This window comes from Haliaeetus albicilla, chromosome 3, assembly GCF_947461875.1.
Source record: "Haliaeetus albicilla chromosome 3, bHalAlb1.1, whole genome shotgun sequence".
In the NCBI taxonomy this organism is placed as follows: Eukaryota; Metazoa; Chordata; class Aves; order Accipitriformes; family Accipitridae; genus Haliaeetus; species Haliaeetus albicilla.
In genome coordinates, this window is record NC_091485.1 from 40,302,681 (window position 1) to 40,327,115 (window position 24,435).

Here is a 24,435-nt window from a genome sequence, read left to right on the forward strand (position 1 = left end):
GTCTGCATCTCTAGGCTGTGGAAGCTATGTAAAATCAGCAACTGGCACTGCAAGTATGGTGTGTAGAGAAAGAAAATGAGAAGGGATGCCTTGTGGCTCACAGATTTTAAGGCTAAAGTGCAGTATTAATATAATACAAATTTCTGAATTGACTCGCCCTCCTTAATACTGAACAGAAACCATGCATGAAAGTGTGTAGTTTCCTAAAGCTCCTCAATCATGTGAAGAATTTCATGTAAACAAAGAGTATGAGCTAGGATGTTAGCCTTTCTGCAAAATTCATGGAATTCTAGGCTGATTTAAAAATTCTAAAGAAAAACACTGAATTAATTGTGAATTTCAGTTTTTTTCCTAAGTCTATTTGGACACTTCCCTGGGAAGTGGAAGTTCAAATACACACAGAAGTATAGAACAGCCATACTACTGAAACTCTGGTGTCCTAGGTGAATGCTCTGACCATGGGGCTACTGCTGATGTGCCTCCTCTAGAATTTGCTGCTGCTGGAAGACATTTGTCTATATGTCACGAAATAAACTGTAATATATGTTGCACTGTAGAATGTCTGCATCGTAAGATACATTGAGGCAAAATGTAGCTAGGATGCTACAGTGCAGAAATAGGTTTAAAATGGCTTTATATGGTTGTACCCATTTCAGCAATGTTTCTTAACCAGACTCTTGCCACAGTTGGAGACTGACTAAAATATTGCCATTTTAAAGGAATTTAAAAGGAGGTAGGGGAAGGTTTATTCATCTTCTGGCTTTTGATTCTTTAAAGAACACTTAGTGAAGGTTTTCCAAGCTTTTTTTTTTTACTGCAAATACAGAGACTAGAAATATTTTCTTTTTAAATAGATGAGATTTTCACATAAACCCAATATTCAATGGATTGGTGCTTTACTTAAGATTCATGTAGTGGAGCTCTCACAGATAACGTGAGACCTGTTGTAACATTGTGAGATTTGTCTGGAATTCCCAACAAAGTCTTTCAGTCACTTTAAACATTAATAATGGGAGACACCTAAGTGTTAGAGATCCAGAATTAAACTCAAGTGAAGATGATCTAATAATTCATAACAGATTTTGACCCTCAATGTTAATACTAAAACATTTTTTCTATGCTGTGTGTAGGGTATACTTTCTTCTTATATGTAGTATTACTACAATGAACACAGGTTATAATTAATAAAATAGAGGAGACAACTACTCTGAGTCACAAAAATAAACAAATTTTGTCTCACCCAAAAGTATTTCTCACTATGGAAATTCCCTCAAAATCCATATCAGAAATTAGGAATACTGAGCTTTTTAAACTATGCTTAAATAAATGGATACACAAATGTTGTTGTGCTCCCTGGTAGGGGTTGCATACTGCAACCACATCTCAGCCCAATGTGAAGAGAAGATGCAGCTGTTCTCCAGTCTTTCTGTTCTTCTCCTGGTCTTCACATAAATGAAGCTAGAGTGTGTCAAGTTGGTAGCCACTGATGTGGATGATAAGTGGATGGCACCTGGACTGCACCATAAAATAATCCTCTAGATTCATTTAGTGGAGATTTAAATATGTACCTGTCCTGAAAATATTTCTGTGTGCACTAATGTCACTGTTAATCTCTTCTGTTATTTATGGGGGAATATAAATTGGAAATCAGTTAAGATTTTAAGGTTTATATAAAAAAAAAACCCCAAACTATAAAAACTTGTTTGAGAACAGAATTCTTCATCTGAATTTATTGAAGCTTTTGAAATAAGGTGCCAAATAAACACCCTGGTATTCTGAATAGACAGTCTCTGATTCTCCATTTATGGTTTTCACTGTGGCTGCTTGTATAGTTGAAAGGAGGAAAATAAATTAGGTCACTGAAACTGTGGTGTACTAGTCTAATAAGATTCGAAAAGGAAAGCAAGGTGATAAAGTGAGGCAAAGCATGACTATGTAATGTAAATTACATTTCTATTAAGTAGAGTATGAAAGTGCTACTTTAATCCCTCAAATGTCTAGAAAAGAAATCAGCATAACAAGGATAGACACTGCATTCATGGTTTGCTTATTCATATGCTGATAGTGCAGTGTACAGTGTCAGGAAAATCTTATGGTACTGAAAAAAGGGCAAAATTTTAGGTGCTTTTCATTTTCACTTAAGGGACTGAAAGCTTTTAGCAAGATTAACACTGTAAGTCATTGAAAGTTTAACTAGCTCCAGGAACCATTTTTATTAATTATTAGAAGTGATCCTAGAGTGAAAGGGAAGGGAGAAAATGGCTAGAGTAGCAGGAATAAACCTTAGAAGGGGCCAAATGGTTCTTACTTAAAAAAACTAATGTAAGTACCTTGTATAATGAAGGCATTGTGGGCAGTGGAATAATCTTTTTTCCTAGCTCATAAGCATATGATGGTAGCCACACCTGTGACAGGTTATGCCTGTCAAGTGACCAGAGGCCACTGTCATCTGGTCTACATTATCTGACTGACACAGCGCCAGACAGATGCACAATATCTATATTTGTAAGTACAAGACACCAGTGGTTAGGTATTCTAAAACCTCTGAAGCTGTGGTGTTTTCCTCAGATTTCTCTTCTGTATTGGCTGCATTCCATTTTCAGTGGTCCTACTGTGTCACATCAGCCTTGCAGAAAACAGACATTGTGTAAAAAGTGATTTAGTCAAGTGATGGAGAACTCTGGAGAGACATATGGAGAGTGGAGTGCGGTAATGCACTCACAGACACATTGCAGAAAGCAGAACAAAAGAACAAGGGTGAATGAGTCTAATCCAGGGCCCGGGTCACATTTGGCTCTGTCAAAATGAAAGCTCTTGGAGTTCTGCTGATGAAAATTACAGCATCTAGCCAGAGCAGGGTAAATACATTAATATGAAAGCAGTTTGCAGCCTTTTTTTTTTTCTTTGTTTCATTTTAGTAGAGGCCTTGACTTCAAACTATGGTTTTACCATACCTGTGTCAATTAGGAAGAGGCTTTAAAAATGGTTTGTTTTTAGGAGTCACTGTGCTGTACTTTTTCCAGATGCTCTCTTTGGAAAGCATTGTTTTATGGCGGGAATATTTATTTGAGACACTGAGCTAGGTAACAGCCAAGGATTTGTTTTCCTAAAATTTTCTCTCATTAAAGGATAGGAATAGAAAATATCTCTCCTAATTAGGAAATGTCTTTGCTAGCCTAGAAAAGAGTTTAATTAAAGCAGAATAAATATTCCTATCCCATCATTTCATGTCTATTTTTTTGCATACATGTGTGTGTTTTAGTTTGACTGTACTGTTGTATGTGACCCTTTATCTACAACCGTTCTAGTAACATTGAGAACAGAGTTACTCACCACTTCAGAACAGCTTTTCCATAAAAATTTTAAGGACAATTAGTTTCCTTAATCTAATTTCCTAATAAAATAATGCAAATTATTGCTATTGTTTTGAATATTCCAGCTGCATTTTGCTTGCGTCTTGTAATCCTCTCCAACTATCTTCTTCCAGTAAGTGGTTAAAAATATGAATACTAGTTTCAGAAATGCATTTTATTAAAATGTGAATACCATTTTCAGAACTGAAAGATATGTTATGTAAATCCCAGCAGGGTTATTTTTAAAATGCCAAATGCAGATGTATTTATTAGTTTTACATTAATTCATAATGCAAATAAGAGTGATGCTATTAATCTACAACAGTCTTTTGGTTGGGGTGTTCATTATACAACTGACCTCATCTGTTGCTTAGCAGAACTGACACAGTGCCAGTTTTAAGAGTTGTGCATTTATTAAAAAAAATTACAGTTTTTAAAGACGATACCCCAGATTTCTACAGTTGCTACTGAAAAGTAAGAAATACGAGAGATTTGAGGCATCGGGGTGGGCAAATCTCTCTTGGATTTTTGTTAACGGGAGTCTTTTCGTTAATCCACAATTGTTTCTGATTATTTTGTAGCCCTCTGAAATGGTAACGTACTGTACTCTTTTTGTACTTTTTTTAATGAATGGTGCTATTTTCTATTTCTTCTTTTCTTTTCCTATTTACATGTGTGGTTGAGAACAAGCAATGTAGTGTTTCTGTGGCTTTTTATTTCTCTTCAGGACACAACAGGTTTTAACACCCCCCTTCTTAGACCTCGTGTGATTGGAGAATGGATTGGCCGTGAAGAGAATGATGCAGACCCGCTGGCTGCTGAGATGCTGCAGCCACCAATACCAAGAAATAAAAATGAGCAGTGGGACAGCGAGGATAGCAGCAGTCCTGGAGGAAGGTGGGATTTTTGTTCAGCCTAGAAATTTTATAATTTGTGAAGCAGAGCTGTCTTTGTAATACCCTGTTTCTGAGAGCAGAGTGCAGGGCTTTTAAATTCCTATGCCATAGTGTGGCAGCATGCAGAATAAATGGAAGACATTAATGTGTGGCTGGTTTCATCTCATGCTTTTATGTATGATTAACTTTATACTCATTTGCAATCCCATGGGTTTATTCCCATGTATAAAGCTAAATATATGTTGACATGATTGGGGTCCATTATATAATAATTTTCTGATGTATAGCTTCATTCAGATACTTCAAACCCTTCTGTCTTTCAGCGGTTGGTAGTAGCTGTTTGTTGATCTTCTTGACACTATAGTGATAAATCTGATTTTCTCATTTAAAGGCAATATAGACAAGGAAAACAGTATCTATGTTATTTTTAACAGGACTTCTGAAATTAATTTTCAGTTCTTATACTTAGCATCTGAGTGTTAATAACAATTCTTTCTCAAAGAGAAAATTGTACTCAGCAGTAAATAATTTCTGATGATTTATTGAGCTTGACTGAGGGTGGGGGGGAGTTTGTTAATGTGCTTCAGCTACATGGAAGAGATTATCATTTTTACAAGGAGTCCATTTTCTGTGATTTAAACATACCTTTTTATCACAGAAAGTGAAGTATTCACTTCCTTAAATCCCTTAAAAGGGATTCATGCTTTTTTTTTCCCCCAAGTGTAAAGCTTGTGCACTGCCTCTGTCAATTGGCTTAAACACCTATGGCTCTCCCTTAGCCCTGTAACGTTTCTCCTTAGTTATAACTAGTACTCTGACTGCAACACCTACCTTTTTCTTCCTCTTAAGAAGGCAGAAGCTCTCTGCTTTCCCTTCGAAAAGGTCTAAGGGATTCTTTCACTATATGCTCCATGTGCTTTCTACATTGGAATTCACCTCCCTGTCCCAAAGAAACTAGCCTGTCACTTGCTGTACTTATACAGGCTGCATTCATTAACTTCCCTCATATGTTGGGAATGTTTGTTATCCATGAGTACTTCTTTCTTCTTTTAATTAGATTATTGTGGGGGAAGCTGCAAGTACTACTATTTCAAAGAAGTAGCAGTATGTAGTAATGATCCCTCAGCCAGACATTGGACTGGAACCAACAGAACTCAGACACTGGGTCTCTCCAGTGCAGTTCCTGGGAAAGTAATGGAGTCAGCAACTGGCACTGCAGCTTGATTGTGAGGGCCTGGGTTTCTTTTTCCTTATTCAGCAGTCCAATAAAGACACTGAATAAAGATCTGTTCCACGTTGCAGAGCAAATTGAGGATATTGTATCCCTTCTCTCAATAGGAAGGAGCAGAAATAAGCATCTCTGCCTAATCTCTTGAAGGGAGCAAAGAGGTTTAGTTCTGAGTAACAAAGATGATTCAAAGCAGCGTGTTTTTCTCTTTGTAGAGGGTGGTACAAACTGTAAGAAACCTCACAGCTAATGCTATTATTAAATGTGATTAATGGCTTTGAGAATAGTATTTGAGAAGTCTTGTTGAGTATCATGACAAAATCACGTTGCCTGGTGTATGAAATAAGGAGAATATGGGATACCTGATGCCCGGGAGGACTCATGGGACACTGATATCTCTAGGTTTTAGGTGCAGTAAGTGCTGAAGACCTGTTGAAAAATATGTATCGTTAAGTGGGAATACTGATTGTCAGTGGAAATGAATAACTACTAAATTACATACAGCATATGGATTTACATTTGGATGACTGATTTTATGTCTGGGATAATTCTTTGCTTCATTAGCATTTCATCAGCTTTTGTAAAGCATTTATAAAAAGCATGTTTGCAGTCTTGCAAAATAATCATAAAATTGCAGAACTTCAAGATAGTGGTGATGCTAAAATTGATGCCACCTATATATGGACGTTTAAAAGACCCATACTGATCAAGGTTAATCTGAATGTTTAATAGTAGTTCACTAATAACAGGCAGTTTCTTCAAGGTCTCATTCTGTTTTACTGGGAATTAAAGTACTATTAGCAGAATTTGGAATTGACTATACACCAAATGCATGAGACAAGTAGTAGGTAATAACAATTTAGTTTTAATGTAGCATATACCTAGTACATACAAAGTAGCGGGACTAGTATGGGTTTTATGAGAACAAATTAAACTCTCAAAAGAGTGAAGTTGTTATCAGTTGTAAAGAATTTGGCTACTTCGTCTGTATTTCATTCATCTACTTCATAGTTAATGTAGCCTAAAATAATTCAATTACATTTTTACCTGGCAACTGAAAGAGGGAGCAATTTGACATTCATATTAAATGTTTTCAATTATATCTTATTAAATTTGATTTAGCGACAATTTTAATAAAAAGTGATATATTATTGATCACTAATTATCAGGATTTATGTGATAAGCCAGCAAACTCTCAAAACTAATCCCATTCTTCAGTTACAACATAAGAACAGGAAAGTGAAAACTGTAATTGTCCCATTATTTCCAGATAATATGTTTTCTTTTACCTATCACTAGGCATAAGGAAATGCTACATAAGTGAAATACTATATAAATAGCCAGAGGATTAGGCATTGACAAATCACTGGTAGACTAATTGCCATCAGTGTTATATGACTCCCTCTCTCTGTGTTGTTTTCACAGACCATAGTGTACAAGTTTTTTTCTGTTTGGTGGAAGGGGAAGCCCTGGGTCCTTACACGTTCATAGCATGCTATGGGCACTGAATATGCTGCAGAGAATGGCATATTCCTATGGACCACGGGTCTGTTGATAACATGCGCATTTTCAGTATTGGTCTTTTCAGCATAAAGCAGATCATAGTGAGTACACACAGTATGTGATATTGGGGAATCTGTGAGTTGTCTGCTTTTTCGGTCTTTGCAACCATGAACGTCACTTTTTGCTCCGTTCAGTAGTGGACAGTGGGAAAGAACCGCTACTTCCTTCTTATAAACATACATTTCTGTGATGATGAGCAACAGAAGCACACATGTTGTATATCTGAAAGCCAGGCCCAGTTACTTAAAAAAAGAAGGGCAATTAATTTTGAGCAACTGAAAGGACAGGTTTCACTACTACTTTGACTGGAAAAGATAGTATAGCCAGTCTGAGGTAGCTGTATTAGTGGTGTCTTGTCAAACTGATGAAGGGTCATCTTTTTGCCCTTAATGTTCTCAATTGCTACAGAGGAAAGATTGTATTTGTCACTGGTTTTCTACTGCTCTGTTCCTGCTGTAAGGGAGCACAGCAAGATTAATATGTGATAAGGGACCATATAAAAGTGCTGATGGCAATCCTGCTGGTACTGAGCTCATCTTTCAGAAATTTGAACACCATGAAAATAGGATTAAACTCATTTCCAAGTTATTGTTATTAGTTTTCTACATGAAAAATTTCCTGGAGAAATTCTGAGAAGCAAGGCTTTTGGGAAACTTCCTCAAGGGATAATGTATGTACACAGTGGGGAATTTGAGTTATTTTTAATACGATGCTCTTGTTTCTTAGAGCCCAAAATGAACTAGAGCTTGCAGAGGCCCCATCCATAACCTGATGTCCTGAACTCAAAGCCTGTTCTTCATCTCCAAGGTCCACTTTGTCTTACTAGCATTTATCTTTGAAGTGGGAAATGAACTATCATTGATTGTACTAAATTTCGTATATTTACAACAGATCTGCCTTCCTGCAGCAGACTGTAAGACAGTCTGAGGTGTTGCTGATGCCCTCATGTGGGGGCCCAAACTTCTGTCCCATTGTCTTTATCTTGATATTGTAAGGAATCAGAAATTGCTAACTGTAGCAAGTCCTGCCTTAGACCCTTCTTCTAACTTCTGTGCAGTTCCAGTTATCTGTTACTTAGCTTAGGGACAAAAGTCAACAAACCATGAGAACTGTTATAACTATATAGTTCTTAATCCTGTGGGGTCATGGTAACATAATCACTCAAGGGAGCAATTCTTTGTTGTCAGCTTTGTTGCCGTGTGATCAATGCCTTAGCAATACTGATCAGTAATTGACATCCTGTTGTTCTGTATATGTAGCTTATTTAGACTTGATTAATGCCCATAAAGTCAATGGGAAATTTCCGATCATCATTCAATCAAAACTTTAGATAGGAACTGAAAACACAAACTGACTTATAGCATCCAATGACCAGGGAATGAGTGATAACCAGCATTAACCTTCAGATCTGGAGGACATCATGGGCTACAGTAATTTGACAAATGTGTGACATATTTTGTAGAGAGCAGCAGTAAGAGAAAGTTGTGCTTTCCTCCCTCACAGCTTAAAAATGGAGCCAAAGACCAAAGGACTAAAACAACAACAGCAACAACATAAGAAACTGCTGGCTGCCATGCTTTCTCAGGACTCCTTTGATTCTGCTCAAAGCACAGCTCCATCTGTAACCGAAGAAGATATTGACAATGAAGATGATGCAATGGAACTGCTGGGTAACTGCAAAAAATTATGTGTATTTTCTGATACTTTTTAAAGTATAGATTAATCTAAAAATGGTAATATTCAATCAAACATAGATTAGTTTGAAACTGCTCCCTATGTTTGAAACTAAAGTATCCAGCAGCTGTGTGAAGGTTCATAGGGTTGAACTTGAAACTTTCAGGAGTGAATGTAATGAAGACCGTATATGTGTGTGAATAAACTGCCAGCTGCATCAAAATCCCATGAAATATCAAACTCTTCAGGTGCTAAAAGTAATTGATTTGATTTCCTATGTAAATCACTTGCAGGTTCTACTTAGAGAATATATTTATGTACAAGGAGCAAAATCAGCTTCACTGGCTTTTGTCTGGTTCTTCTTTTTCTTAGCTGTATCACAGTTCTAGCTTCGGTGGGTTTTAATTGAGACTTCCTAGCTGCAAATAGCTTACGCAATGTGAATTTGTAACCTCTCCAGAGGATTTGATTGTAATTTTCCAGTAGACTGTATTGTATGTTAAGTTGCACTCTAGAAGGCTCTATGCTCAGTGCTTCCTCCCTTTCCTAGAATTACTATTTGTGAAAGGAGGCAAATTGTTGAAGAAACTTAATTAATAGTCTCTGCCATTTTTAAAAGCTTCAATGTAAGATGCTTAAAAGGTAGTCATGGATTTCAATTCCCCCCCACCCCCCCCAAAGTTTTTGCTATATAGAACTTTGTGGGATCAAAGCATGGGAAATATGCAATCTCAGGATAGCTCAGCATTCTTACATTTAGAAATTCTATCACAAATTACTTGTTTTATGTTGGACTGTAATCTAAAAATCAGAAAAACACATGGTGCTTTACTCTGTTTCTGTTTTGTTTCTGTTGCTTCCTTACTACAGTCTTCATAGAATCACAGAATAGTTGAGGTTGGAGGGGACTGCTGGAAATATCTAGTCCAACCCCTTGCTCAAAACAAATCAGCTAGAGCAGATTGCTCTGAACATTGTTCAGTTGGGTTCTCTCCAAAGTTCTCTTTCCAAAGATGGAGACTACAATGTCTGTTGGCAACCTGTTCCAGTACTTGATCATGCTCATGGTAAAAAAGTGTTTTTGTTATGCTTAAATAATTGTGAATTAATACATACTTTCTTTTTTTCAGTAGTTTTAAGTTTGATGCATGCATTTGTTTTTACAAGAAAGAAGAGATAATGGGCTGGATCACTCAGGTGTCACAATGGGTCAATTAGTTCTTTGTGCTTGAAGGCAGTCACAATTGTTTGTGACTGTGGGCTTGCAGTCTTCATGGAATCAGTTGGTATTTCCAGAACTAATCCATGGATTCCAGTGAAGGCCATAATTAGTCTGTAGCTATGTTGCCTCCTTATTTCCTCCTGCAATTTACAGATCTTTCCAACTTTATCAATGTGACATAAAAAGAAAGCTGAATGGGTGTCTTGTGCTGGCATAAACCACAGGACTCCTCTAGGATTCTGTGGCATCTGGAAGGTACAGTAGGTAAGTGTGTGTGTGATGTAATTGGCCTCATTATGTATCACATACAGAATAGAATCTTTTGTTAACTTTTGTGGGGATGGTAAGAAAAAGGTATCTGACAGATGTGTCGGTCTTCCCTTCCAGACACTTGAATCCCTGAAGGTATCTGGAACCAGAAAGGCAGTATAAGGGAAATTTTATTTTCTAGTGTCTTGACGTTTGGGCAGAATATTACCTGTGTACAAACAAGAGTTTTGGTTTTTTTTTAATAAGGGCTCAATTGTAAGAATCCCTTCTGGTTTTGTGCCATGCAAAACCTGGAACGTTTTTCTATCATGCATTTCATCGAAACTGGCGAAGTTTATACAAAATCAACTTGGAACTAGGAATGGTCACAAATGGGACCTCTGGTTTGGATGGGGCATTATATAAGTGATTCTGAGATTCTGAAGCAAAATTGTGGCAGATTTGATGAGTAGCCATGGTTATAGTGATTATAATATAACCATATTGTAGTAACTACCACTGATAGAAAGTTCAATATGCACATCTTGCTGTTGAAAGTGTTGTGCTTCTGAAAGACTGGCTTTTATTTTAATTCTCATTTTGCAATTTGCTGACAGTATGTATTTTATATTTGATGTAACGGTTAGGTTACATCCTGCAGAACTGCTCAAAACTTGAGGGTATGACAAAGTGTTACACAGGAAGGGTGTTTTATTTTCTTTTGAAGGTAGCATAAAGAACTTAACTTTCTATCAGGAAACATAGGTATTTGTCATTGCTATATTTTCCAGATCAGTAACTCTATGATACTGGGATTGAATTTTTTTATTATGTACTGCATTAATCCATTAACTGCTTTGATGCTTTTTATACTGCTTATATGCAGTATAACTAATTTGAAATCATGGCTTTCTGCCATCACTGAATTGCAGGGCATTGTTGTATATAGCTACTTGACTTGTTCCCTTTAGAGTTCAGTATTTGTTGCTTATTCAGGCCTTTCTTCAAAAATTACAAAATCTCACGCTCCTAAGTCTGGATTCTGCGAAAACAAATTATACTATTTATAGCAGATGATTTTAATGCGTACCCTACTTATAATGCAGGTTTTTGCAGAACAAAAACTTCCATCTCTATGTGTGTTCAAGAGAATCTTTTTCAGAGTTTGCTTGATTTATTTAGGTATTAAAAGCATGAAACTGACTGTTGGTATATTTTCTTTTTAAAAAACCCCTCCTAGTACTCATCTCAGAATTGTCAATGAAGGTTTAGTTAGAATGAAACATTCTGGATAGAAGAAGCAATTAAGCTGTTATACTTCTGAAGATTCCATTTCAAAAGAAATATATGTGCAAAGATGAAAAAGAATATTATGGGGCTACATTCTGATTTCAGTTACCACTCTTTATGTGTAACATAAGATGCATAGGAAGGCTGTTAACACACCGGTAACTTTCTAACTGTGTTCAGTTATGCAGGAGGCTGAAATAGATTACTGGCAGATAACATCATAGTGGAAAGGATCTTCCTGAATTTACAGTTACAGTTCTCAGCTTTTTAAAATTACACGTATTTATAAATGTAAAAGGTAATGTAATTGAGGTTTGTGACTGAAAATGATATCAAGGGGCTTGTTTTGTATACATCGTAATGCCAAGTATCGTGTTTTGTAAATCTGATCGGGAGCTGAAGTAGTTCTTTGTGAAACTCTGCAGGCCTTTTGAAATTCCATGACATTTGGGCTTAAGCTTTCGCATTTGGCTGAAATCCACTGAGACTTTGAAATCACATTATTCCCTCAGTATCTCACTGATGTCCACTGGAGAGGACTGATATGTATTTTCCCTGAAATTGCCAGGAATATTGATTGAACAGTCACCACATCATGACTCATTTGGTTTTAAAAAATCAATTGTTTGATTAAGTATAAGAATATAATTGTTTAAATGTATTGCTATGCATAAACATACATATAGTAAAAGCATAAAGTTTTTTATAGCACACTTAGGACTTACATATACATTCTTGAGCTTTTTACAAATAAGGAAGATGAAAAAGAAATTCTTGTTTTACACAATATTGAGAACAAGTCCTATGAGGAGTGGCTGAGGGAACTGGGGTTGTTTAGCCTGGAGAAAAGGAGGCTGAGGGGAGACCTTACCACTCTCTACAACTACCTGAAAGGAGGTTGTAGCGAGGAGGGTGTCAGTCTTTTCTCAAGTAACAAGTGATAGGACAAGAGGAAATGGCCTCAAGTTGCAGCAGGGGAGGTTTAGATTGGTTATGAGGATAAATTTCTTCACCGAAAGGGTTGTCAAGCACTGGAACAGGCTGCCCAAGGAAGTGGTTGAGTCACCATCCCCAGAAGTATTTAAAAGACGTGTAGATGTGGTGCTCAGGGACATGGTTTAGTGGTGGGCATGGCAGTGTTAGGTTAATGGTTGGACTCAATGATCTTAAAGGTCTTTTCCAGCCTGAATGATTCTATGATTCTATGATACTTAGTCATAATGCTCAATCACCTCTTTTCTTGTTGTCCAATCTTTATTCATGCTCATGATATTAAAAATGTTACCATATGTTAATACATGCTATGCAATAGTTAACTACGAAGCACCACTCCAAAGATAAGTGTATCCAGGAAGCCCACATGGGTGTGGTTGAAGTGAAAGGTGGTGATTAACTGAAGTCTGTTTCCTTCAATTGATGCATACACCAGTCTGTATGATTCTGAAAAGCCTCCATGATTTCAGTGCAAATAATCGTATATCTGAGCTAAATTTAAGTGTTTGCAGCATCAGGACTTGTAAAACCACCTCTTCTTTTCTTCGGAGCTGGTTTCATAGTAATAGTGGTTTTTTTCTCAGTGTAGAAATATTAAGTGAAAGTTCAGTGATTGTCTGCCTCAAGTTCATGTGTAATTCTTGCTATGCAGTAACAAACCAGAATCTTTAAAGATAGAAATGCACTTTAAGTAATAATACACTTTTTAAAATTATTGCTTTGGGTGATATCCGGTATGTTCTGTTTGCTTTAATAACTCTTCTTCTAATCTTTAAAATTTCTTTTTTCCTCAAGAGCTTTCCAAATGTTAATTACTTGATCATTGTAACACCCCTGAAAGGTTGATCGATGCTGTATTTACATTTTATAACAAGAGCAGATAAACAGAATTTAGTGGAGATTGCCTTTGCATGTAGGATGAGGCAATAACTCTGGTAGTCTACCCCTTATATAGTCCATACTGCTTTTCTAGTAAGTCTCTGAGTGCTTTAATGAAAGGGTGTCCAATCTGCAGTGCTTTCAGTACATTTCCTCTCATTCAGCAGACATTCCTGATCTCCTTGTTTCCTAGAGGTCTTTGTCAACATGCAAGAAACAGACTCTAGACCTGATAAATTATTCTAATATTAGCAGCAGGTTGGTTTTCTTTGTTGTCTCTCCCAGCTAGACAAAAACTTCTCCTGCATTATGTGACCAGAACACATCATTTGCTTAGAAGAGAGGCCACAGGGTCCTGGGAAAGATGGTATGTGACTTGCACTACATCTTCGGAACGGTTTTCTGGCCCTCAGCCTGTTTTGTGGGGTTTAAGTAGAGTGATTGTGTGGGAGAAAGCTGTGCAAAATGCTCATCATGTTCCGTTTTGCTGATTGTTCTTTTTTGGAAGCTATTGGGAAATTGGCAAAATTACCAGTGAGTATCTCCTGTGTAGTCCATGCACAGAAGCTGACACCACTGGAGACAATAGGCCTCTTCTGTATGCAGAGACTGGCTGTACTATACATTGCAAAATTTTCAGTGGCAGATGTAATGCACTGATGCAAGTGTGTGTTACAGATCTCCATTAGAAGGGCACTCGGACTCCATGAGGTGTGGATATAAATACCTTTTTGAGGTGGTAAAAGGAGATGGTGTAGATAATCTTACATCCCTTCAGATGCTGGGAACTCTTAAGTTGCGCAACATTGGACAGACATCCAGTCATAGCATGATATGCTGCACAGATCCTGCCATGCTAAAGTTCACCATCATTACAGACCTTAGAGCTCTTAGAAGTAAATGACTTAGTTTAGTTTTTCTTATAAGTAAAGAATTTCATTTAGCATTTCTACTATCAAGCAAAAAGATATTCACATGACAACATGGTGGTTCACTTTTAAGATAAGAGCATGCAGGTGGTGTAATTGCCAAATGCCAAGTGGGAGCTGCCTACAGTCTTCTCCCTTACAATGACCAGGCTAACTTTATCCTTCAATCAAATGATGTGCAGCACAGCAAAGCACAACAGACCTGCTGCTGCTCAGTTCAATTGTTGTGTGGATCACGAACTCCTCATTGTACAACGGTCCTCAGGTTTGAATCACCAGCAAGCAGGAAAGTCAGTGTAGTACAGTATTTTTATGCCACTGGAAGAAGATAAGTTTTCTGTCTAGTCAGAGATGGTGATCACTGCTTTAGCCCAAGTTACGGGAAAGTGATAATGGCAGTGTTGTTTGTCTCATGTTCTTACCACTGAATTCTGATTCTTTACACTCAATGCAATAATAAACATTGATGTTCTCAGAGTCCAAGAAAATATTTAGCAAGGTATGATCCAGCATTATTTTTCTCTTAAAAAAAAAATGCAAAGTTGTTCATCTTGTAGTATGCCTTCAAAAGTCAAATTAAATGTCTTTGTATGCATGACTTGACTATCTGCATCAGTAACTGCCCTCCTGGTGAAACTTCTGAAAAAAAGTTACTGTGTAGATAAATACTTAGATGCAGCTTTTTTTGAAATTGCCATATATATACATGCTTCTATTTCTAATGTCTTACAGAGTGGTGTTCATAGCTTTTAATATGAAGTTTTCTGTTTCCTTCAAATTTCAACAGCTGGAAAAAGGAGGCATGCTTTGTATCTAAAAGAGAAAGAAAAAAAGCACTGGTTTATTGCTTTGCTTTTTTTTTTACTTGCATTACCTCCCAAAGTGTGTAAAGCATTTACATACTTTTGTGCTCCTTGATGGTTATTACTGGAGCAAAAGAAGGATTGTATTATATAGACCAGGCTTAGCATATGAACAGTCATGATGTTACTGCTCTGTGACATATGAATGAAATATCATAAGCTTTACTTTTGTGAGATGTAATTGACTTTCTAAGTGATAGGTATTTGACATTCAGTGGCTTTTTCTTCAGAGTCTGATGTGGAAGATATAGTTCATCCCAAGTTGAATACAAGTATTTGATTCTAGGAAATGCAATTTACTGTTACCACAATTTCTAAAAGGTCTGATCTTCAGTCTTCTGTTTATCTTCCATATCTTCAATCTTCTTCTATCTGTATGGTAGGCAATTTCTGATAATCTTGATTGCCAGGTACTTTGAAACTCCTGAAAGATTTAGAATTTGGATAGACAATGAACAGTTGAAGGCAAAAGTTCCAAAAGATGCTTTTTCCCTCTCTGTGGGTTGACCCCAGCAAGCAGCTAAGGACCACACAGGCCCTCACTGCCCCACAGTGGAAAGGGGGAGAGAATAGGAAGAGCAAAAGCAAGAAAACTCATGGGTTGAGGTAAAGATAGTTTAGTAACTGGAAGGAAGAAGAAAGAAACACAGACCTAAAAACCTAAAACAAGGGATGCCAAAGCAATCACTCATCACCTCCCACAAGCAGACTGATGCCTAGCCAGTCCCCAAGCAACAGCTACTTTGGCAAAAACCACCCCCCAGTTTTTATTGCTGACCATGACATTATATGGCCTGGAACATCCCTTTGGTCAATTGAGGTCAGCTGTCCCAGCTGTCTTCCCTCCCAGCCTCTTGCTCATTCACTGTGGGCAGAGCAAGAAGCAGAGAAAGCCTTGACTCTGTGCAAGAGCCATTCGGCAATAGCTAAAAGATTGGTGTGTTATCAAGACTGTTTTATTCACAAATCTAAAACACAGCGCTGTGTGGGCTGCGGTGAAGAAAATTAACTCCATCCTAGCCAGACCCAGGACATCCCTTAAAGATATTTTTTTCCAAGTAACTACCGTCTTTTTGAAGACTGAGAGGTTGTATTGACATGATGGAAGGTTTCTTCTACTCTCTCTGGCATCTCCAGGTACATAGTTCTCATTTCTTTTAGATAAAGGCTTTTATTCTCCTGAGATAGGTCTATCAGTGTATAGTTAGATCTCTTGCAACAGTTCTCCCATTTTATGTTGCCTTTCACTTATAGCTGATTCTGTTCTCCCATGGGTGTTTTAGACCACAACTGTGGACTTCAGAATGTCTTTCACACTTGCCCCCTGTCTTTTGTGTTCTTTGCTTCTTAATTAGCCTTTGTTGTGCACAAAGGCCTTAGCATAGCACAGAGGGTACAGCTTGTAAGTGATGGTATCTGGCTGGGATTCTTAGGCTATTGCATAAATGTACCGAAAGTGGTAAAGACCGTAAAACCTGTAGACCTCAACAGAAAGCATTATGGTTACTATTCAGACAACTATTGGTCTTCTGTGGACTTAAATAAAGACACATTCTTTCCTTCAGGAGGTCGTATTTGCAGTAGCTTCTTTCTCTCACATATATATTCTGCTATTTCTTTACTGTAGTTAGTTATGTGGAGTTTACCTGGAGGGATCCATGTGCAGTATCTAATCTTGAGAATGTGTGATAAATATTGAAGTCTAGTGGAAAGGGTAGGGGAGAAAGAGCAGCAAAGAAACCACCAAGGTTGTGAAAAGGAATTTCACTTTTAAAAACGGGCAATTATAGATAACTTCTATTTTTATATTCACGCTACAGGGATTAGCTTGCTCTTGCTCTAATCAGTCTCATTACATCATTAATCATTATCTTTTTTGCTTTTAGTGCAATATATGAATTGTTATTCTGTGCTTCAAACAATTACAGTAAATGCTGATCACTTTTATGCAAATGAGTATACAAATGGCGGGTTTAGTAAATCAGCTGGAGTAATTATTTTTACAAAACAGCTAAGGTGAGATATAACCTCAAAAAGTATTTTTTTTAATTTTTTATGGCATTTTACTGAAATTTTAACTACAACATTATCGCAGATACTGTCAACAGTATTATTTACCGGTTTTCTTGATCTGCAGGACTATTATCTAGAGAGAAGCCATAAACTTGAAATCTACTACTAATTTTAAAGCAATGTTTTCATGCATTATACTTGTCACTGAACACCTGTGTAAAAGTTTAACAAATGCCATATTCAGGATTTTTTTCTTTCTGCCAATATAACATCACTGAAGCAAGAGAGATGCACAAGTCTGTTTAATGCATTCATGGAGTTCATTGATTTCAGTTCATCTTGTGGTCCTTTGCTAAAAGACAGCAACATCAAGGAGAACCTTTTAGTTGATCTGAGTTTAAGCAAAGCTTTAACTGGTTATTCATAGAACAGGGATTTGGTGTTTAAAGTCTTAAAATAATGGAATCCTGCTCTTGAATTTTACTGCCAGTAATACCACAGGTGTTTGATGTTTACACAGAATTTTTAGACTGACAATAACTTCTAGTAAGCTTAGTAAGTTCTATAGTTTGGTTAAGAGAGTGTTTGTAAGGTTAGAATAAATTATGAATTCAATTAGTCACTTACTGCAACAGTTGTGTAGTTATTTCTGGTTTGATAAGCAGAAAATGGGTTGAAACAAGTTGATTGTGCTTCATATTGCTAAAGGGAAGATGAAGAGAGAAAACCAATTATAGTTAGAGATACTAGATTCTCTTGAGTTGAAATGAGTTACATGAGCTAATAAAAAGCTCTGAAAGAATGATTCATTTTCAAGAAATAGATGGGTACTGAATATCACAATGTGCAGGAGCCTAAAATGTCATTTGCTTACAATTTACACAAGGAACCAAAGCTTATTTTAAGCCTATACCTAAAGAACAGAGTTGAGACACTGTGTAATCCTAGTCCCCGACTGTCCAGATCAGAGACCTAAATGTCTGTATTACCATAGCCTTTTTATGGCCTGTATGCCTGGGATTTCTTCTAAAGGAAGGTAAGGGGACACAACAACATGGTATAGATCACTCATTATGATGTGATATTGGTCCCAATAACATGGGATCAGACTGATACTCTTCTAGACTTGTAGTTCTGATGTTTAATGGCTGTTGGGGCACAGAGGTCCCTTTAGAGAAGCTATAGGAAGAAGCAGCTTCCTCCCACCCCAACACCATTTATAAGAAAGACAAGAAGGTGATTCTCACAGCCCACTCTGTTCCCCAATCTTATTTCTCTGCCCACCTCCAGAGGTGCCAAGCACATCAGGTGTTGGGCAAATAGTAAAGAGCTGTAGTTGAGTCAGGTGGCATATTATAGATAATATTTTAAGCTATGAAGTTTAAAGAAGTATCTTTTCATGAGTTGAGCATAGTTGTTTTGTGGAATGCATTGCCACATAAGATTGTGGAGACTACAAGGGTAAATGTACAAAATCAGATAAATTCATGGAAGATAGATCAATACCACTTTACTGGTACATTATCTCAGTCCCAAATTTGGAAATTGCAGGTAACTGAGAGGATTTTTTTCTTGCCATCTATATGCTGCTGGCTGTTTTGAGTCAGGACACTATGCTAGCTGCTCCTAAGGTCTGATCCAACATGAATACTTCATGTACCTTGGTGTCTCCCATCATTTGAAGAGGTATAATCTGAAGCTGTATACTTGAGGACTGCATGCTATGTCATTCTGATCCTTTCTTGAAATTTTAGTAGCTGAAAATGGCCAAGGATTTTCAATAAATATTCATTATTTTTACAGAGTAGAAGATCTGGGATAGGAAAAATGTGCCCTTTGGTCCAATAGTGATTCTGGTCTGAGATCTTGTGACACCTTCTGACTCCTTATTGGATTCCTCCACTGTCTCCAGACACACGGTTCGTTATCTTGTCGAGTTGCAGGTGCTGTTGGCAGTTGTAGCCTTGAAGCCTCCTTATCTTCTGATTTACGCTGGCTCTGGAGGCCCCTGTTTTGACTAAGTAGGTACGCGTTCACTAAATCTAAGTGAAAAATTGCAGCTTGTGGCCTAAGGCTTTAGCAAATCTAGCTACTCATACTAAGTAAGTAAAGCTAAGCAAACAGTGTACTAAATTGCACAACATTATAACTTTAAGTGAGTCATACTATTTAAAACTTATTTATGGTAAACGACTAATATCTCTTAACACTGAGAGGCGTCCCTGCTCAAGGGGAGAGTTGCCTGGCATGCAGTCCAGTTGCTGTCCAGGGAGAACTCAAATTGGGCTCATCCAACAATCTGTTGTTGGTAAAAGACCTTGTCGCTGGAGATTGCCACCATGCAGCCCTGCTGCCTAGCAGGGAGAGCTCAAAGAAGGCTCAGTTAGGCTGTCATACTTATGGGATAAAGTGGTTGGCTCGTAGTGGAATTACATACAATGAGAGAGGTATGCACGAGACTCCTTGTGCCCACAACTTTCACTGTGTCACTCTGCTCCTTTGTGGGTTTCCTAGAGGAGTTCTTGGCCTGACTACAGCTCAGGCCTTTACCTCCTTTGGAGCCTGTACCAAACTGCTGCTGGTTTGGCTAAGGGAGGTCGAGTCCATCTGTCACACAGGGTGAAAAAGGTACAACTAATTACTGATTTTTCCTTTATAAGAATCAGTCGAAACTGTCTGTAGACAAGTTTAAAACAAAGAAGACATACATTTTCATGTACTGCACGGTTAATCTATGAATTTATTTGGTAATGGTGTTGTGGATGCCAAAAATTTACATATGCTGACAATAAGCCGGACAGGTTAATGGAAGAAAAATATATCAAGGGCGCAAGATATACATACTACCGCTGCTTCAGAAAGTCCCTGGCCATGAATCAGTGGAGGCTGAGGGATTATGCTAGTAAATAGAATCATAGAACTGTTTAGGTTGGAAAAGACCTTTAAGATCATCGAGTCCAACCATTAACCTAACACTGCCAAGTCCACCACTAAACCATGTCCCTAAGTGCCACATCTGCTTGTCTTTTAAATACTTCTGGGGATGGTGACTCAACCACTTCCTTGGGCAGCCTGTTCCAATGCCTGATAACCCTTTCAGTGAAGAATTTTTTCCTCATAGCCAATCTAAACCTCCCCTGCTGCAACTTGAGGCCATTTCCTCTTGTCCTATCACTTGTTACTCGAGAAAAGAGACTGACGCCCACCTCGCTACAGCCTCCTTTCAGGTAGTTGTAGAGAGTGATAAGGTCTCCCGTCAGCCTCCTTTTCTCCAGACTAAATAACTCCAGTTCCCTCAGCTGCTTCTCACAGGACTTGTTCTCTAGACCCTTCACCAGCTTCGTTGCTCTTCTTCAGACATGCTCTAGCACCTCAATGTCTTTCTTGTAGTGAGGGGCCCAAAACTGAACACAGTATTCGAGGTGCGGCCTCACCAGTGCCGAGTACAGGGGGACGATTACTTCCCTAGTCCCACCAGCCACACTGTTTCTGATACAAGCCAGGATGCTGTTGGCCTTCTTGGCCACCTGGGCACACTGCTGGCTCATATTCAGCCAGTTGTGAACCAATACCCCCAGGTCCTTTTCTGCCAGGTAGCTTTCCAGACACTCTTCTCCAAGTCTGTAGTGTTGCATGGGGTTGTTGTGACCCAAGTGCAGAACCTGGCACTCAGCCTTGTTGAACCTCATACAAGTGGCCTCGGCCATCAATCCAGCCTGTCCAGATCCCTCTGTAGATCCTTGCTATCCACAAGCAGATCAACACTCCTACCCAACTTGGTGTCATCTGCAAACTTGCTGAGGGTGCACTCGATCCCCTCATCCAGATCATTGATAAAGATATTAGACAGAACCTGCCCCAGTACTGAGCCCTGGAGAACACCACTTGTGACCAGCCACCAACTGGTTTTAACTCCATTCACCACAGCTCTTTGGGCCATCCAGCTAGTTTTTTATCCAGCGAAGAGTATGCCGGTCCAAGCCATGAGCAGCCAGTTTCTCCAGGAGAATGCTGTAGGAAATGGTGCCAAAGTCTTTACTAAAGTCTAGGTAGACAACATCTACCATCTTTCCCTCATCCACTAAGTGGGTCACCTTGTCATGGAATGAGATCAGGTTAGTCAAGCAGAACCTGCCTTTCATGAACCCATGTTGACTGGGCCTGATCACCTGGTTGTCCTGTATGTGCCGTGTGATGGCACTCAAGCTGATCTGCTCCATAACCTTCCCTGGCACCAAGATCAGGCTGACAGGCCTGTAGTTCCCCGGGTTCTCTTTTGAGCCCTTCTTGTAGATGGGCATCACATTTGCTAACCTCTCACATTAACTAACCTCTCACATTCACATAATGATAAAGTATCGTTATGTACTTGCCCTGTTCTTGCTCATCCCAAGGAATGAGATATCCCTAGGATGCTGGATAAATGGATATCCAGACTCCTTTGTACTCCTTAAGGACAGTTAAGTTAGTTTAGACTTACTGCTGGGAAATCCTTCAGCAGCAATATATAAGGAAATCCAGCAACAAATATAATTTTTTTCGTGCCTGGATCTGTTTTAGTGAGGCCGCTGACTCTCTGGTATTAGTAATCTGCAATAACCTCTGCATATACTCATTCTTTAGTTTACACTGAAGCTCAAAATATGAATGTTGGAGTTCAGAAGCTGGTTGGGGAGATCTGGCCCACTTGATTGACTAGTCTGTGTGCTAAACTGCTGCCTGTTCCTGAGCAATCGCCTTCTCTTTTTGGAGCGTGCAGGGAAAGAAATCACAAAAGAAAGAGTCAGTTACAATTGTCAAGCTTGTACTTTGGTAAGAAATGACAGGATTTCTTCACTTGGAAATTCAGAAGGCAGCAGTGGAACTGCATGAGCTCTGGTGAGGCTTCCTTGCTACTCAGTTCAACACATCTGAAATCACTGTCTCTGTGGTGGGAGAATAGGATTGATGCAGAATTATCAGACCAATTTAGGGAAGTGGGAGCAGAGTGAGAGGTAGTATGATTACCTGGTTTCAGGTTTCATAACCCCTTACAGCTAGTGTTTGACCTGCTTCAGTGAATTCCTCTGCTTTGGGGCTCTTTTCAGCTACTGAGGAGAGATTGTTCATCAGAGCAGTAGATAGGGAGAGGGCTTATTCAAAGAGACATTTGTGAATTTAATTCATATTGGGAGGCAAGGATGCAAGTGCAAAAAATTGTATCTAAACACAGCAGAGCTTAAAGTTATTTTTCATGTTAATATGAACTTAATATGGCTTATTAGCTTATTAGTGTCATGTTTTTCTGAATTGCTAGAGAGTCGTTTTCTCTGAATAAATTGTCCTTTGTTTTATATACAGATAAGATGCTCACAAATAGATAATTACTGCCAGTAAGTGCACTCTGGGAAGTATAAATTTAGCAGGGTTTTGGTGGGTGGCAAAAGAGGTTTATTTGTATATTTATTTATATATAAAATGAAACATATGGATTATAAAAAACATAATAAAGATATCTTTATTGCAAGAGTCCTAGGTATTACACCCCGTTGTCATTTAACCCCAGACGGCAACTAAGCACCACATAGCTGCTTGCTCACTCCCCCTGCGGTGGGATGGGGGAGAGAATCAGAAGAGTAAAACTGAGAAAACTTGTGAGTTGAGATAAAGACAGTTTAACAAGTAAAACAAAAGCCACGCACACAAGCAAAGCAAAATAAGGAATTCATTCACCACTTCCCATCAGCAGGCAGGTGTTCATCCATCTCCAGGAAAGCAGGGCTCCATCATGTGTAATGAATGGTGTCCTGGTTTCAGCTGGGATAGAGTTAATTGTCTTCGTAGTAGCTGGTACAGTGCTATGTTTTGAGTTCAGTATGAGAAGAATGTTGATAACATTGATGTTTTCAGTTGTTGCTAAGTAGTGTTTAGTCTCAAATCAAGGATTTTTCAGCTTCTCAAGCCCAGCCAGCAAGAAAGCTGGAGGGGCACAAGAAGTTGGCACAGGACAGAGCCAAGGCAGCTGACCCAAACTGGCCAACGGTGTATTCCACACCATGTGACATCACATCTAGTATATAAACCGGGGGGAGTGGGGGCGGGGGGAATCGCCGCTCAGGGACTAACTGGGTGTTGATCGGTGGGTGGTGAGCAATTGCACTGCACATAATTTGTACATTCCAATCCTTTTATTATTACTATTGTAATTTTATTAGTGTTATCATTATCATTATTAGTTTCTTTTCTGTTCTATTAAACCATTCTTATCTCAACCCAGGAGTTTTACTTCTTTTCCAGATTTTCTCCCCCATCCCACTGGGTGGGGGGGAGTGAGTGAGCGGCTGCGTGGTACTTACTTAGTTGCTGGCTGGGGTTAAACCATGACAAATGGTTACTTGGGAAGACAAACACTATCACTCCAAACGTCTCCCCTTCTGTCTTCTTCTGCCAGCTTTATATGCTGAGCATGATGTCATACAGTCTGGTGCAGGAGGCAGAAATAAACGGACACCTGTAAAGTTGAAAGCAGATGATGTTTATTGCTAAAACACACACACATTTATAATCACATATTCTGCAAAGTCACTGTACATGTGCACAAGCATAAAATATGATTGGTTATATCAACTCTGTACACGCACATAAACATAAGACATAATTGGTTATACCAACTCTGTACACGCGCATAAACATAGGACATAATTGGTTATACCAACTAAAACATGTGAAACTTGTCTCAGTCTAATTGGTCAAGATAAACTGCCAAATTGAGGTTCTTTGTGCCAGGTTCCCTTTATCGTGGAATGCGCACCTGTGTTGTTCTAATTGGCATCTTTCTTTTTTTGTCTTCTTGTTTATTCTGTTCAAGGTCTTCTAAAGGCGTCTGGAATGCTCTTGCGACCGTTAGCTAAATATGTGTCCACAATTCCCCCTTTTTTGTTTTTCATCAATTAACGCCTGCTGTATTGCCCTTTGCAAAGATCTATGAACACATTTAATTAAACATGGTAAAAGCAACATTATACCTAATAAAATACATAAGAATAAAAGAAACCCTGATTTTTAACAAAGATAAAAACCAACTCCTAAGTCCCCATCCCCCAGCTAAATGCTCTAAGCCGAAATGACAGCTTTCTTAATTGCGTTAAAGCTCTTGCAACTCCTTCTTGCCTCTGCAGTTCTGTTATCTTGTTTATTAATTGCTCCACTGTCCAAGTTCCTCATGTCCGTTGTTTTTCTGGTGGTTCAAAGTCTGTTCATACTGCAGCTGTCACATACTCTGGCCCACTCATGCTAACTGCGGC

At 38.5% G+C, this 24,435-nt stretch overlaps 1 protein-coding gene across 2 annotated transcripts in view; it reads left to right on the forward strand.

Moving 5' to 3' along the window:
• The window catches only part of C3H8orf34 (chromosome 3 C8orf34 homolog), a 180,146-nt gene that overhangs the window by 58,966 nt on the left and 96,745 nt on the right, over window positions 1-24,435 (forward strand). For both annotated transcript variants that reach the window (XM_069779489.1, XM_069779490.1), the window contains 2 exons: window positions 4,081-4,250; window positions 8,544-8,710. In XM_069779489.1, coding sequence (XP_069635590.1) covers window positions 4,081-4,250; window positions 8,544-8,710 — 337 coding nt within the window. The remainder of the gene's footprint in view (window positions 1-4,080; window positions 4,251-8,543; window positions 8,711-24,435) is intronic.